This window comes from Emydura macquarii, unplaced genomic scaffold (genome assembly GCF_026122565.2).
Source record: "Emydura macquarii macquarii isolate MOO-44397 ecotype Brisbane River unplaced genomic scaffold, CSIRO-AGI_Emac_v2 contig_1119, whole genome shotgun sequence".
NCBI classification, from domain to species: domain Eukaryota; kingdom Metazoa; phylum Chordata; order Testudines; family Chelidae; genus Emydura; species Emydura macquarii.
The window spans coordinates 20,677,901-20,693,756 of record NW_027131256.1 but is presented as its reverse complement, the minus strand read 5'-3'; the positions used below and the strand labels follow the sequence as shown (position 1 = coordinate 20,693,756).

Here is a 15,856-nt window from a genome sequence, read left to right as displayed (position 1 = left end):
GTGGGAGGGAGGATAATTCCTAGGCCTGAGTTCACAAGTTCAGAGCAAACATTTTCAAAGCTATATAGCAAAACATACATAATTTCTTATGGAATGGAATACAGACATTACAAGTGAGACTAATGCATGCAGCAACTTACAAATATTTCATAGAGTCTAAACGCTAAATACCTTCTTATAAGACTAGTACCTATTTTGAGCAAAAGTAATGTACAGGTGACCCGGTCTGGTCTCCAGCTATGAGGTTGTCAGATGTTAGCTAATGCCTGCCATCTGGGCAAGAGCTGGCATCTGGCCTGCCAGCATCACACCCTGTTGAAGAGCTTTTGGTGTCATGTAACAAATGTGATTCTGAGAAAGTTAAAGTTCCTTTTGAGCCTTTCAGTACTTGAGGACAGAAGTTTTGTGGAAGTACATTTCCTGGCAATGTTTATCTCTGCTCCTAGGGTGCTTTCAGGTTTTAATGACCAGTCCACCTTTGTATTCTATTTTACAAAGCCGTAGTGTGATACAGAATCTTCTGACAAGTTTTTTGTCCAAGAGGCTAAGTTCCACCTTCATCCTGCCTATATCCTTCCCACGCATGCAACCCTATCCCAGTGAGGCCCTTTTTGGCATGCTTAACTTCAAAGATTCTGAGCAACTTTACTTGGGGCAAAATGAAACCCTTCATTAGATGTACTTAACTCTTTGTTTTACTCATTGCTCATCTCAGAGTTGTGGGGAGGAAATTTCTGTTCAGTCGTACTGAACCTGTTCCTAAAGTAAGGAGGTTCCAAACAGTTCCATTGCCTGTCATTTCTTTTTTTTTTTTTTTGGGATGTCTTTATTAAAGTTGACCAATTTTTGGAGTTCTTCACTGGTATACATTCTGGTCATGTTCATTTTATACTTACTATTTCAGGACATCCCTTGAACTTACCTCCTCTTCAGGGTTGGGAATCAACATTAAATAATATCTTACCTTGTAATTCTGCTTCTCCAGCAATATTGCTATGCTTGTACGCTTCAGACTTTAAGCGGTTCAGACAGTAATATAATGTGTCCTTCGTTCACACAGTGAGCACTCACTTCTACATTGTCCATTACATGTTCTAAGAAGGTTGACTTCCTCTGTACTCACGTTTTTTGTTTTTTTGTTTTGTTTTGTTTTTGTTTTTGTTTTTTTTTAAGAAAAGATGGTTGGGGTAAGAGAGAAGTATGTAGGTCTCTTACATATAATTGAAGTTTGGGGTGCTCTTGCTTCCGGGTTTTAAAAGGAGCTAGTTTAAATGTTCTGGGGCCTCTGAATCTCTTAAAGTTAGAGCATCATCTGGGGGACTGAGCTGTCAGGCCAGCCTAAAGGTGCATCAGAGGGTAAAAAACCCAAAGAGCAATGAAAATGTTTCCGTGACTTGTGCTGGAGAGACAAGACCCGAGATTGCAAATCCTGCATGATGATCTCTTCACAGAAGCAATAAGTGAAAATTACTTCCCTGCTTACCCTGTAATTCTAACTTCTGAAATATTGTGCAATAATGGCTAATAAACTTGATGTGAAAAAAGTTGTCTTCAGCCTGCTCTTCACTGGTTTTTCAGTTACAAAAAAAAATGGAAACCTGTGTGAGTGACATTCAAGGGAAAGAGATGAAAGTCAGTAGGCTTGGGAGATGATGGCTTCTTTCTGTGTGACAAATCTAAACATGGAGAAAGTGCCCTTCTGTGGATGTTCTTTATTAATTCAAAGGCGTGGCTATAGTTCTTTCCATTTTTGGTAAATTGGTAAATCGCCATCCTCCCAATCAGATTTCTCCGGCTCCTGCAGCACTGCTCATGCAGATGCAGAGAAGTGCTTCTCTTCTAGATACCACCCTAATATCTGAGTGGCATTCCGTTGTGTAAGATGAGAAAACATGCCTGCTCGTAATCTGCAGGTTCTGCCTGCGTACTGCAGTCTGTGGTTAGATAAGTTTAAAAGGCAGTGTTGCAGTCCATTTATAGAGGACAAGGGAGGAGCTATAGTATGGTCCTTCTCTCACTTAGGAGGAGCAGAGTTGATTGACTATAGATTTAATGCTATTTTGTCTTCTCCAGCCTCCCAATCAGATTTCTCCGGTTCCTGCAGCTCGGCCCACGCAGATACAGAGAAGTGCTTCTTTTCCAGATGCCACCAGTCTTTCCTGGAAGAGTGATCAGGGTAGAGTATTTGTAAAGCAGCTTAATCCTAAAGATCTTGTGGATGACTTCTATAAGGAGCAGGATTGCTACATCTGGCTTATATGCCTTAGCTGGGGATAGTGGGAAATTCACGTTTAATTCAGATCTGAATATATTTAATAAGTCTGATAAAAACAAACTTAGTAAAAATGAATACTGTAAATTGTCCTACAATAACAAAGGATTTTATAATAGAAAGGTAGTTCATAATGTTTGGGGGCAGTTTCTGCCCACGGGTGTGTGGCAGTGACTCCTTTTAAACTTAATGGGAGTTGCATGTATATATTTGAGGACAGAATATGGTCCTTAATGTCTGTGCATGGATTGTAAATAAACCAAAGTGAACTATTTCAGGAAAGCATTTTTATTGTAATTTCCATTTCATTAGGAACGTAAAAGGCCTAGTCCAGGCTTTGGATACGTGTGCGCTTATGTTAACTATAACAGGGTGGGAGTTTTTAGATGGCAGAGTGTAAGCTCAGAACAGTAGACACTAAATAACAAGACAATCTGGTGGAGGAGAAAGCTATTGTTTCAGTCAGTGTTGTACTTGCACTTTGGCTGGCTACTATCTTATTAAATAGAACTCTGAGAAGCCAATCTCTTCCCATCTGCATTTCTCTGTAAAACTGATGCTTTGATTGGCATTGACTAGCAGCAGAGGAAACTCTTAGAGCACTGCCACAATGTGCTTCACCATGCATTTGAGAAGCCCTAATATAATATATAGTAGCACTTACAGAATACTATAAACAGTCAAACCACCAACCCAGATATATAAAACTAATGCAAGCACCAAGTGAGTCTTATTGAAGAGGGAATGGGCTAGGCTGGGAGTGTAGGAATAACCTTCACCTACATTTAAATCACAACTACCTATATATTTTTCACTGACAGAAGCTAGAATACATCTTAAGTCAATATTTTAGTAGTTTGGAGCTGTTGCTGTGCGAAGTCCATGAGTATTGTTTCTTGTTTTTATCATACATAACCTGTCACGTGTTCTTGCTCTGTTTTTTTTTTTTTTACAGAGGTGAGCTCTCGCTGGGGCTCTTTGATTCTTTTCAGCCCCTCCACAGTGTAAAAGTACTGTATCCTTGTTTCAGTCTTCTGCCTGCTGGATTTGGCTGAAGCTCAATGTGCTGTTTAAGAGTTCCTGATATCTGTAACATTTCGCATCCCTACTTTAGAGACAAAATGGTGGACAGCTTTATTGGAGGGAGGTGTGAGTGGTGGTAGTTGATGAATTCCATGCCCCTGGCATTCTTGTTAACCTGAGCTGTGATACTTACAAAAAGTACCATCTGGGATTAAGCTTGTAGGTGAACTGGGACCACAGAGTCTCCTGACTTATGCAAAAGTATCCATTTTACAGTTACCTTGTCCTCCCACATACCTCTCCCCATTTGTATGTTTCATCCAATTGCTGCCCAACTCAGCTGTATGGCCTAACATAGTGGGCCCTTGATCTTCCATTGGGGCCTACCAATTCCACTGCAGTATAAATAATAATGCTCACTAGATGTAATAAGGCTTGCTTGCTCTCTCCTCTAGTGACCTCTGCAAATTTCTCCTTCCAGCTGTGCTTGGGAACATCTTCTACTTCCTGAACATTTTCAGTCATGGAGAGCTGCCGTCTCACTGTGAGCAGCGCTTCCTACCTTGTGAGATTGGCTGTGTCAAATACTCATTACAGGATGGCATAATAGCAGACTTCCATCGCTTTGTAGATCCTGGTGAGCCTTAAGGAAAGGAGGGGAGGAAACTCATAATTTTAGTTAGTGTGGAAGGATGACAGCCTTCTAATCCCACATCTCCCAGCCCAGTTCAGGTTTCTAGCATAAAATCGTGTCCTGTTTCCAGAGGCTCAGCATTTTAGGTAGATAGCAACAGTATAAGTGCACGTTAATGCTGCCTTCTACTAAAGTCTGCAAAAAGTTAGCCTTTGGCATCAGGACTGAGTGAAATCTTGGAGGATAAAACATATCTTGTGAGAAAGTAGCTGAAATAAAATCCTTTACAAAGCTGTCTAGCCATCAGTAGGAAGAAAATTAATGACTGTATAGGTGGGATGCTGCACACTTGTGTGCATTGGATTTAATAGTAACATGTATTTGCTTAGGTAGGGGCCTAAACACAGGTGTGCAACAGGTTGTGAAAGTGTTGTGCAGGGTTTATGCAGATGACTATAGCTAAGAAAATGAATGTCCACTTATTTTAAAAACTTATGCCAGGTGTACAAGAATACATGATGGTAGATAAAGCTGTTAACTATAGCACAGCGAGGTGTAGCTCATTATTTAGAGTTCATGTACCTGCTTCTTGCTTGATAATGTGTGTTATCTGTCTGCCCTCTTGCAGGAGAGGTGCCACGTGGCTTTCGGTTTCATTGTCAAGCAGCAAGTGAGTATTGAGAAGAAAAGGGGTGGGATGCAGGGATTGGCAGTTTCACTGGCCTGGTGTACATCAGACCTTTAAACATTTGCCTTGCTTGTGAGAAGTGATTTTTTTACTAGGAACTGCATCTTGCATCCAAGAGGGAAATGGCCACTAGAGCAAACGTGCTGCAAGATTTCATACTGCTGTGTCTTTCGTAGAGCAGAAGCTCTTCTTTCTGACTGACTGGTCATTAAAGAACCCCTAACACTTTTCACTAATAATGGTGTCTTACCCAAACATCCATTGTGGATAATCATGTTCTGTTGGCTGTGATCTGCCCTCCTACATGAAATTCCAGTTAGCTCCAGTATTTTTGTCCTAAACTGCTGTATAACTTCAGTGTGTGATGTTTCACAGCTGCCATTTCCATCTCTGAGGTGGCTGCCTTTCAGTGATGGCTAAAGTGTCTCCTTTGTGTGTTACATAGCTTGTAAAAAAAAAATACACTGGAATCTTGTTTTTTCCAAAGTGGAAGGTGCTATTATAAAGTAACATTATTAAAGAGGAACCTCTAGAAATACAAAGCTAATACTTCTCTAGGCAGCATTGATATTCAACAAGTTAAAGCATTCCTACAATCCTGTCGTTTGGCCCTTTGTACTATTTTGTCTTGAATTGCTTTGTTTTTTCATCTTTCCCTTGTATCGCAATTTGAACTGTGTTTATAGATTCCATTTAGTAGACTTCCTGTCCATACACACACACCTAACTGATACAGCTGTTGCTTCCCTTTATCAAAATACTTGAGTAACTCTCTCTTTAAAGCAGTGTAGGGTTCCACCTCAGAACATCCCAGATCTTTTGGGAAAATAAGTAGGGACATGTTGAAGGTCAAGTTCTGGTGAGTGCATGAATGTTGCAGATTTTAGTTGTAGATGGTAAGTGGAAATAGAGAAAGGAGTGTGTGTTTCCTTTTAAAAAAAAAAAAAAAAATTTGAAATGAACTGCTCATATCCCATTTTTCTGTCTCCTCATTTACCTGCATTAGGCGATGCCACTCACAAGATCCCCATCTCTGGCTTTGAGCTCTCGAGTGCTGGTTGCCCTGTTCTGTTACGTGAACTTTACTCGTTTGTTCGGCCAAACTGCAGCAGATGGTCACCTGTGTACTGCAAGGTACAACAATCCAGCTCCTCCTTAGTTAGAGCAGTCCTTTAAAATACACAGTCCTATTGTAGTGTCCATAGAAGCCTTTAAAGCAAAGTCTGTAACCAAATTTGTCTGACTGAGGAGAGACTTTCCCTTGTGAAACTTAGCCAGCCTTCAGGGGAGTGGGATTATCTACTCTTTGCTCCGTTACCTTTGTCCTGTTTTCACTTCCCCCAACACAGAGCTCTGGTTCCTTGGTGCTCTTTAAAAAGGGGGGATTTAAACCCCTTTGTTCCAGTTCCAGATGTATTTTTCAATAACCAAAACAGACTAAAGGGAAGGGTGTGGGGATGCAGGGGACTGTGGAATGCACCAGCTCCGCAAACCAGTTTCCTACTTTCCTGTCCTCTCCGAAATGCGATTTGTCTTTCATATCCCTCTAAATCTTTTTTTCCCCTTGTTCCTCTTTTACCACTTTTTTGTTTGCTGTTACTGGAGTCTCAGCTTCTCTTAGATTAAGGTGATCATGCTGCATGTTATCTAAACAGTCCTGCTTTTCTTAAAGGATCATAACCTCTAAGGAAAAATCTGATTTTAATTTTGTTCTCTGAGCATTCTTTCCTTTGTGCTTCTGTTGTTTTCTTCTGTTCAGTCTTCACTGAGTTGCCAGGCAAAGCAATGGTAGTGTTGACTTTTACCCTAAAACTTCTCTTAAGTTCCAGTTTATGCTGGGTTTTTGTCTGTGTTGGGTGACTCTTTGTATTTTAACCGTGTCTCACATAGACTGGCAGCATCCACGTTGAATAAACAAACTGTTTTTGAGATGGGTTTTTTTTTTTAAAGTTATATTATGATTTGGGTACATCCATGCTAGCGGGCCAAACTGTAGGAGATACGGGGCCTTGGACACCTGGCTGTGGCATATGTGGGAAAGGGCTTGTGAACAAATAGGTGACCTACAATACTCAGCAGGTACCTGGATCTCCAGCTTAATTTTAAAGATTAGGCCTGGTGTCAGGGGACTCAAAGGTAATAGGGTGGTGGCTGGAAAACACCTATAGTGATGGCCTTTTCAGGAAGCAGGGAGAACTTTCAGGAAGAGTTGCTTTTTGCAAGAATTAAAGTAGCTGCAGAATGTGCTTTAGGAATGGTGGAGAGAGAGGGAGACAACTCCACTCTGTAGCTGTAGTTGATTCTGGAGTATGAAACAGTGAAACTTTTTTCTCTTTAGTCTGATGACTGGTACAGAGTCAACTGGTGTCTGAAATGGATGGCAAAGGAAGCAGGTGAGAAGTTAATTTTTTAAGATTGCAAGGAGTCTTGGTATCTTGGCTGCATCTCCTCTATCCCACCTGTGTTTGGCAAAGTGCCATCCCTCCTCCTTCCTGACTCTGTCTTCTCTGAATAATAGGCACTGAGATTCAGCTGGAGCTTCTCAGTGTGGAAGATCTGGTGGTGAAACTGTACCAGCGGAAATTTCTAAAGGAGCCTTCCAAGACTTGGGTGCGCAACCTGCTGGATGTCTTCATGTGGGATTACTCCAGTAACACTAGGTATGCTGGCATTGGTTCTCCTCTATTTCCTGAACGGGAAGATGTTATGGTGGTAACTGTAAATTAACCAAGTGCTTTAAACTGTCCCACAGTGCCCTGCACACATACTCCTTTCATACTTCAGTATTAGGTTAGTTGAAAATTCTAGTCTCATCATTAAGGTTGGTCTTCCTTGGATCATAGCTCAGATGTGACTGGAAGAATTATGCCCTTAGCCAATATGTCTGTTTTTCAAGTGTAAACATAGGTTTGAAGATTATGAAGCAGAGGTTTGTGAGTCTGATTTGCGAGAAGAAAGGGATGGGGTGAGGTAATACTTCCATGTGCTTGTGTTTCGGAGGTACTCATATTTTGAGATTATATCTTTGCTTCTGTGAATTTCACAAACCCACTAAAATTACATTAAGAAAAGGTTTGGAAGAGCGTCTGCTTCATTAATAGTCAACTGAATTATAGCAATTTAGATGCTCTTATTTGTACCCCATTAATTAAAATGCAGGTATGATGTCTGCACTTTACTGCTGGACTGTATATTCATTTCTATATGCCAAAATACAGTTTTTGAGTTTTTTTAATAGCGACGCTTAGATTAGAAATCATAGCCTGGTTCTTTTGTTATATCTATGAAAATCCATTGATTTAACAGGGTTGTCATGGATAATACCTGAGAGCAAAACACCTTGCATATGATTAAGATTCAGTTTTAACATATTTCTCACTTTATGTTCAGTTTTTGAATGTGTATCATGGATAATGAAGCTGAACTCCATGATGTCACTTTCAGATTCTTATGTACTAGCACAATGCTGCAACATCTGGGCTGCAAATGCTGCAGGGGGGTGTTTAAAATGACAGTCAATTTACTTTTGACATTTTACCTGCTATTCTTAGAAGTAAAAACTAAGACTCTGTAATTTATAACTGAAAAAGAGAAATATCTGTCTAGTTATTGAGAGTGTTTGACAGCGCTCTGTATACTCAATGTCACTGTTCCCTTAATATAATCATTTAGTCATTTCCCCCTGTTTGTGTGAGTCCTTTACACACCAACAGGGAAGTGAAACACCTTTTTAAAAAAAATGTAGCCATGTGACTGTAAAATCACAAACTGGCAGAGAGAATTTGGGGCATGTCCTACCAGAAACTACTTTTAAGTCTTTGAAATTGAAAGGACTTCTAGTAGATGGCTTTCCTTAAATTCCACTTTTTTTGATTTTAAGAAAAAAAATTTCTATGTGGTTTTGTAAAACTACAATCTCTTAAACTAAATGAAAATTTAGGGGCCCAAGCTATGTGACATGATCCCTTTTTAAAATTTAACCTATGTTACTTTTGGGCACCAAGAGTGTGCCAAGAGTTTTCTAGGTCTGTTTTTAATTAAATTCAAAGCTATTAAGAGAAAGGGAGGCTAGCATCAGCCAACAGGCTTCTAATCCAACTAGATTAATTATATTTATCTCAATTAAGCGGTGTAGTTTTGTTTCCATTATGAACTCAGAAGAATTTCAATCTGCACTTAGGTGCAAGTGGCATGAAGAGAATGATATCCTGTTCTGCGCTTTAGCAACCTGCAAGAAAGCTGCGTGAGTACATGAAAGGGATGTGTCTGATATGTTGGTTCCCTGTTCTGTTGCAGCCAGTTCTTGCTTATGGGTTCTTTACTCCTGTCCTGGCTTTTCTAACTCCTCTGAGGAATGTTGTTCCCAAGTCGTCTTTTCCTAATGGCTTCCTTATCGCTGTAGGTATCTCTTCATTAATGTCCCTTGTTCTTTTTCTGTAGTTTTGAATATTAACAGTATGATTGTAATATAATGTTACCCTGTGGTATCAATGTCTGTGCTTTGGGGGATTTCTGGTGACTCTGCTTGCCCCAAGGTATTATCAGATTGAGGATTGTGCCTTCTTTTGCATTAGAGTTCACTGTGCTTTCTTAATAGCATCTAGAGTTCCTGTGTTGGGATTGAATTTAGTGAGGACTTTGCACAAATTTCTGTTCTGGAAATTCATCCGTGGGCCTATGTTTTGTACTTTGGGGGGGTTGGGGGGGGGTAGAGGTAATTTAGGCAAATATCCATTTAAATTATTGTATTATCTCCCCAACAACTGGATAGATCACCAGTCTTCCTATTCAAACTGATTTAATAATGCTGTGCACCATTAAACAATTGCCTTGTTTCACCCTTGAGGTAATTGCATTTCAGTGATGGGGGCAAGTGATTCTTGTAACTTCATATATAATTTTTAAAGAAGGTTGGCCTTTGTCTGGATGAAAGGATGTTATTAGGATGTAATCCTCATATCTCGCCTTTCCTCCTCTCCCCCTCCACATACCCACCTCAAAGTATTTAACAGCTATTTCTTCTCTGTGTGCTCACTGAAAAGAGGGGTGGGTCTATACTACCTTTTGAATATAAGAAACACAGTACAGAATTCTTATCAGAACTACTTTTTTCCTTTGCTCAATGTAGTTATTGCATCAGTAGCTCTCTGGCAAGTGTGTATGGAGTCTCGCTCACAGCAGCTCACCTACCTCTGCAAGACCATGATTCCAACAACCACATAAATCCCAAGATGGTGGTACTGGATGCTGGACGTTTCCAGGTCATCTTCTTTGAATATGTTGTGCTGAATTATTTCTGGCTACTATGACTGCTGTCATCCTGAAGGTGGCTTGGTCTCTTCTTGGGGCGGTGAAGTTGACCTCCCAGTGTCAGATTAGCTATATTTACTTTGCAGCAGTTGACATGCTTGTTAATAATGCCCAGAGGGTATTGGGAAAGCCAACCAAGAAAGTTCTCCACTAGCTGGCTAGACATCTTTCTGAAGTTTGTCACAACCCTTTGCTACAAAAGTTCTGATCTGATCATGAGATCCTCCAAACTATACCTGCTGAAATGCTGCTTCTGGAATAATAGGCAGCGAAAGTTAATCTGTTTTAAACCCTATGATTGGCAGCCAGATAGTCTGTATTAATGTTTTGCCTGAATCTTTACCCAACACACTTGGGTATTGTGAGTAGATGTGGTGGATGCTATGTGAAAGAGAACACTGGTCTGTTCTGAGAGGGGTTTGAATTTTTTCTGCTACAGAAACTGAGAGCTGAGAATCCTGGTTGTAATAGATACTTCAGTTCTCCAGTTCAGAAACAAGGAGCCGCCTCTTCTACAGGTGAGTTTGAGACTTTCACATTTGGGAAAGGAAAGAATGAGAGTTAAAACTTTATCAGATGACAGAGTCCGTCTTCTCTCCCCCTCATCTCTGGATACAGTAAATGGCCAGATGATCATCACAATCTCCCTTGTATGTAGTTGTGGATTTGATGTAACTCCTAATGTCTGACCATAACCATATGGGACAGTGCCAATATTACTGGAAAGAATTCCCAGAGCCAAAAAGGACTGCTCCAATTCAGTGTGTTCAGCACTCTTTATGTGCTGTTATCTTCAGCTTCCTGCAGACCTCATTTCTCTCAGCATATACCAGGGATGAGCGAAGACTTCTTGGTGGGTGTGTGGGACAGGGTTGTCTTCCCAACACTTCTTTTATAAAAAGTACAGTACATACAAACTCAGTAAGACTTGTTACAATGTCACTTCCATTATAACTCTTGACTCCTTGAAAACCTTCCTTTTGGGGCTAAAACATTGGTTGGTCAGAGACCAATGATAACATTTATTTTTATGGAAAATGTGAGCTGCATCTGCTCAGGTTTTCTGAGCTTAAGTGAGCAAGGGAAACAGCTCTTCTTAAACCACGAAGTATGATGTTTGCACAAGGGTAACTGAAATGTCAGATCATGGCTAGTCTTCAGTGAAGGCTAGTAGCTGAGAGATTGTAAGAAAAACCATTCAAACAGTCTTTATTTAAAATCTGTTTTACTGCACATACAATCTTGCTACAGTTCAAGTTGTGGTATTGGACCAAACATTATTTACTTAGCTCATGAAGTAGTGTTTTCTTTAAAATGGTTTGGTTCCTTTTATTAAACCAGTTAAAGAAAAGCGCAAAAAAAAAAAAAACCTACTTTTCCTATGTTATACATACTCTTGGCAGTATTAACCCACACGTATGGCACATACTGCACCAAATTTGACTCTAGCTCTGTGTAACCCTACTGAAGGCAGTGGTTTGCTTGGAGCACCAGACAGTAGGCCAGTTTCTGCTTTTCAAGTTCAATAGTTGTGTGGAGTGTGGGTGGACTAACATTGCTAGGAGAACCTAACTCTTGCCTTTCCAGACTCTTGTGCTTAAATGCTCAATTTTAACATTACCTTGATGAAGACGTACACTTAACTTATAACTTTATACAAGTGTACAGACATCTGAATACCTAATAGAAGAGTGGAAGGGCAAAAAGGCTCCATCAAACTAAGTTTCCATACCAAACTAAAGAACCCTTTTAGCACCAAAATAGTTGTCCATAGTGTGTTCCAGCTTGGGTCTACACATGTGATGAAAGTGGCAGTTCTCTCCTTCCTCAGATCTGATCTTTCAGCTCTCTGCAAACTCAAGCAGACATCACTGTATCAACTCTCTGTTCACACTTTTAAGATTGGTTTCCTTTACATTCAGAAGGGCTAGAGGATTAGGCTTTGTGTACCTCATTTACCCTGTTTCCAGCCAGTGATGTAGCTGCATTGATACAAATATCTAGTATAGATGGGGTAAACTGTGACTTACAGCGTTGCAATTTACCACTGATTGAAGCTAGAGTAGACAGTACCCACTGAGGTTTGCGTCAGGGCAGTCAAACCAGTGACTAGAATTGGTTCAATCCTTAGTGTAGGCCAGGCTGGGGCAGGGAGGGATTTTAAACGAAAGTTTAGATTCTGGAGCATAAAATGGCAGACAGCAGGGAAAAATAGCAGTTCTCTGACCTGGCCCAGTCCAACCTTTGCACTTAGACCACAAACTACAAGTCATGAGCGTTTTCCAGAAGGAAGGATATCCTTGATGGACTTGGCGTACATTGAGGACAGTATTTCAAAGTCCAAGATTCTGCCTCTTGGTTAGGACAATTGAAAGGTCCAGCCCCACTAGTTTTCAGCTGGAGCAAGGGGAGGTAGGACAGCAGCTCTCTTGATTTCTGAATATTTTAAATGCTGATTGACTTGCAAAATGTACTGGTTAATTTCACAGGTGAACATCCCTCTGGAGTGACGTCACCATATAGAACAAGCACCATGCGGGGAAGAGGAATCACTCGCTTGCTGGAGAGTGTCTCCAGACTGTCCACGTCTTCCAGCAGCTGAAAGACCACCTTGCCTCCTAACATTACCAGGACAGATGCACATCCTGCTCTTCCTTATTCCTATTGTAGTTTGGGACTTCACCACATTGCAGTTGCTTTGACTGTCCATGTATGCAAAACCCTAAAATAGGTTGTTCTTCCCTTGACATGATTTAACAGTTCCCTTGGAACTGGAATGACGACAAATCCATTGACTGGAGAGGAATTTTTTTTCAGTTACAAGGAAATCTTGGTTTTCTCTATAGAACTGCTTATTTTGAAGGGCACTGCCAACTTCTTGCTCTCTTGACTAAATGCATTGTTTGGGCTTTTCTTTTGTTACATGGTGGAAGGAGAAGTGCAAGGAAGAGAGGGTGATAGTCAGTAACTGCATGTTAAACATTCTTCTGGTGGTTAATACAGCATTAAACAAGTTATTTGAATGGTTTAGTTCTGTAATTCTGGTCTCCCTGTCACCATGGACTCTTCCCCACCTCCATCCCTCTGTTAGATGTTGGAAGTCAGTCCTCTCTGCACGTAGCCTTATAAAATAACTCATGGCTGGGAGGCATTCTAGTGCTGAAAGACTGGGTGGGAGTGTCTCAAATTAGTATTTCTATAAATTCTTTGTGGGTGGGGGGGATGGATCAAATAGTTGAGTTGGGGAAGTAAATAGACTAAAATACTTGTTTGTAGAAAATCTTCCTTTTTGTCTAAAACTTACTGGGAAAATATGGTGGGAGTCATGTCCAGCTGTTCCTGTTCTGTTAGGTATTACAAATATGCCAGGCATATGTGACAGGGGTATTGGCTTTATTCTGTGTAGCTGTGCTGGTGAATACTGGTGTTAAAACTGTATCATCATCTCCTCCTTAAATCTTGGGGTTCTTAACAATATAGTATAACATCTCTTTTAAAAAGTAATCCCAAAACTATTAGTCTGTTGTACATGTCTGCAGGCACAATTTCAGACACCTACGAGGGCTGGAGTTGACTGCTTGCTATTAGTGTTTTGGAGTACCTGTCAGAATGAGAATGAATGTGGAAACTGGGACACTTTTTATCACATTTTTATTAGAGAATTGGATGCCATGTCTCTGGGGAAAGAGATAAGTCTTAGCCGTTTCCTGAAAAGTTGTCTGTCTCTTCTGTGTTGTCTTTTTTCTCTTCTTTTTTTTGAGGCAGTTGCCTATGGACATATAAACAAGCTCTTTTTTCCTTTAAGTTCGTCTGAACTGCTCCACAATTTACTCTAACTGAAGTTGCCATTATGTGCTAATTCCATAGCAATTAATTGTGATGTTACAAAATGGATTATGTCCCTGGTAGGAAGCAAAATGCAGATGTTAGCTGATTCCATCAGGCACTTGAGAAATCTTTAATGTGCTTATCCTTATCATTATAAGGAGCTCAGATACCAGAGTGATAAATGTGGTATGAGTGTCTATATAGGTACTGCTTCATCTGGAAATTTAGCTTCAGTTGTACAGAGGCTATCCCTCTACTACACAGATCACTGAACTGCCTTCATACCGCTGAGAGACCAACCTGTATGCCCATGAAGCTTCCTTGGATGATCCCAGAGTCCCATGACACTTTCCACAGAGGCCATTCCTTCACTTGACAAGTCTCCTGGTTTCTAGTCTTAGCAATGACCCTTCACCAGGGAGACCAGAAAACCTTTGAAACAGCTTTTGGCAGTGAAATATGGAAATATTTTATGTCATCATGGGGAAGAAAGAAACAAAACACCAGTCATCTTTGAGTGACATTAAAGGTTTGTCTCTATTCAGAAAACTTGAAATGGTGACTACATCATTGTAGTTATGCTGGTCCAGATGTTTTTTTTATGAAGACAAACCCTTACCTTAAGACACCTTCCCTCTTCCCCGATTCACTCAAAAATTTTGATAATCATTTGGCTACTTTGAGAATTGAAAGTTGTAATAAAAATGTTTTGTTTTGATGATATTGCTCATGCAGAAGACAGTGTATTTCTCTTTATTAAAAACAATACATGTTCTTGGTTCACGGTGTCAGTTATAGCAAGCCCACAAAATAAAGCAACAAGTAACACTAATGTGTTTATTGGCATGGCATCTAGATGCCTTGATAGCTGAGATTTCAGCTGCACAAAAAACAGATTCAGACCCACAACATGTCTGCTTCTGTGCATCTTTGTATTACAGTAGTATATAAATTACACAGTACACATTTATACACCTATGTAAGTGAACTGTAAACTCCTTAAGATAGTGACTTATTGTAGTGTCCAGCAAAATGAAGTGCTGTTGTAATACAAATATTAAAATGCATGTCTTAAACAGTGTTTAACATTTAAGATGGATATAGTGCACTTTGCATTACTACTGTACATGTGTGGTGTAATGGGAATGTCCTGTTAATAGATGTGAGGGGGACATAGGGAAGGGTTCTATTGCAGCAGGAGCTCTGATTTCCTCGCTTCCCTATAGCTTGAAATTTCAGCCTTTTAAATTTGACTCTTGCATTTATGTGGTAAGGAAGGCAGTTGTGTCAACTAAATTGCTATAAGTATGCTTTTTTATTTTTTTTAAAAAAGTGAAGGCTGAAGATTACCATTGCATACAGTGAGCAGTACTGCCCATGCACAGTCTGTTGTAATTGTCAGCAGCAGCAGGTCCATATGAACTTTAAGTCATCTTGTCATGAAAGTGTAGTGGGGAAGTAAAGAACAAGGCAAAGGGAATATAGCATCTGGGAAGAATTTAAGTGATGCAACCTCACTGCTTTAAAAGTTACATTTCACCATGTGTAAAGTATATGCTTAATATTGTGTGGACATGTGGATGTTCAGCTTCTACACACATTAAAAGCCTGTGGATGTTCAGCTTCTACACACATTAAACTGTCTTTAAGTGTGTCTCTTCCAAAAGCCACCTTTAATTAACGACTTTAGTGGGACCTGACTCATTGCCCTCATGCTAGAGTGGATTGTCACTTGGCTCACTCCAGTGACACTAATGGGTAAAAATCACCCTCTTTTTACATGAATATTATAAAGCTCAGATTGTATGAAAAAATTCACTCTACCAGAATATGTTGCATAGTCATGTATGACACTGCCCTCTGCTTGCCCAGAGAAAGGTGTCGGTCAGAAAAACTACTACTGTCTGAGCTGGATTAGGAAGATGGACAAGATGATGCTTAGTTAAAAAGTAATTACAGTGATTGGTATGATAGGCACTTATATTAGCACTCAAGGTGACTTTGGGAGAAATAAAAGTGGCTGCTGTTTTAAAAGAAAGCATGTTCTTGTATGGTAAATGGGAGAAATTGCCCGGGTATGGGAGAAATCGTTAATACTCTA

At 40.1% G+C, this 15,856-nt stretch overlaps 1 protein-coding gene across 2 annotated transcripts in view; it reads left to right on the top strand.

Moving 5' to 3' along the window:
- The window catches only part of MAEL (maelstrom spermatogenic transposon silencer), a 29,003-nt gene extending 13,147 nt beyond the window's left edge, over positions 1-15,856 (top strand). For both annotated transcript variants that reach the window (XM_067546298.1, XM_067546297.1), the window contains 10 exons: positions 2,074-2,176; positions 3,777-3,932; positions 4,558-4,599; positions 5,624-5,751; positions 6,956-7,010; positions 7,136-7,277; positions 8,798-8,860; positions 9,746-9,878; positions 10,367-10,445; positions 12,417-15,856. In XM_067546298.1, coding sequence (XP_067402399.1) covers positions 2,074-2,176; positions 3,777-3,932; positions 4,558-4,599; positions 5,624-5,751; positions 6,956-7,010; positions 7,136-7,277; positions 8,798-8,860; positions 9,746-9,878; positions 10,367-10,445; positions 12,417-12,529 — 1,014 coding nt within the window. In that variant the 3' untranslated portion in view covers positions 12,530-15,856. The remainder of the gene's footprint in view (positions 1-2,073; positions 2,177-3,776; positions 3,933-4,557; positions 4,600-5,623; positions 5,752-6,955; positions 7,011-7,135; positions 7,278-8,797; positions 8,861-9,745; positions 9,879-10,366; positions 10,446-12,416) is intronic.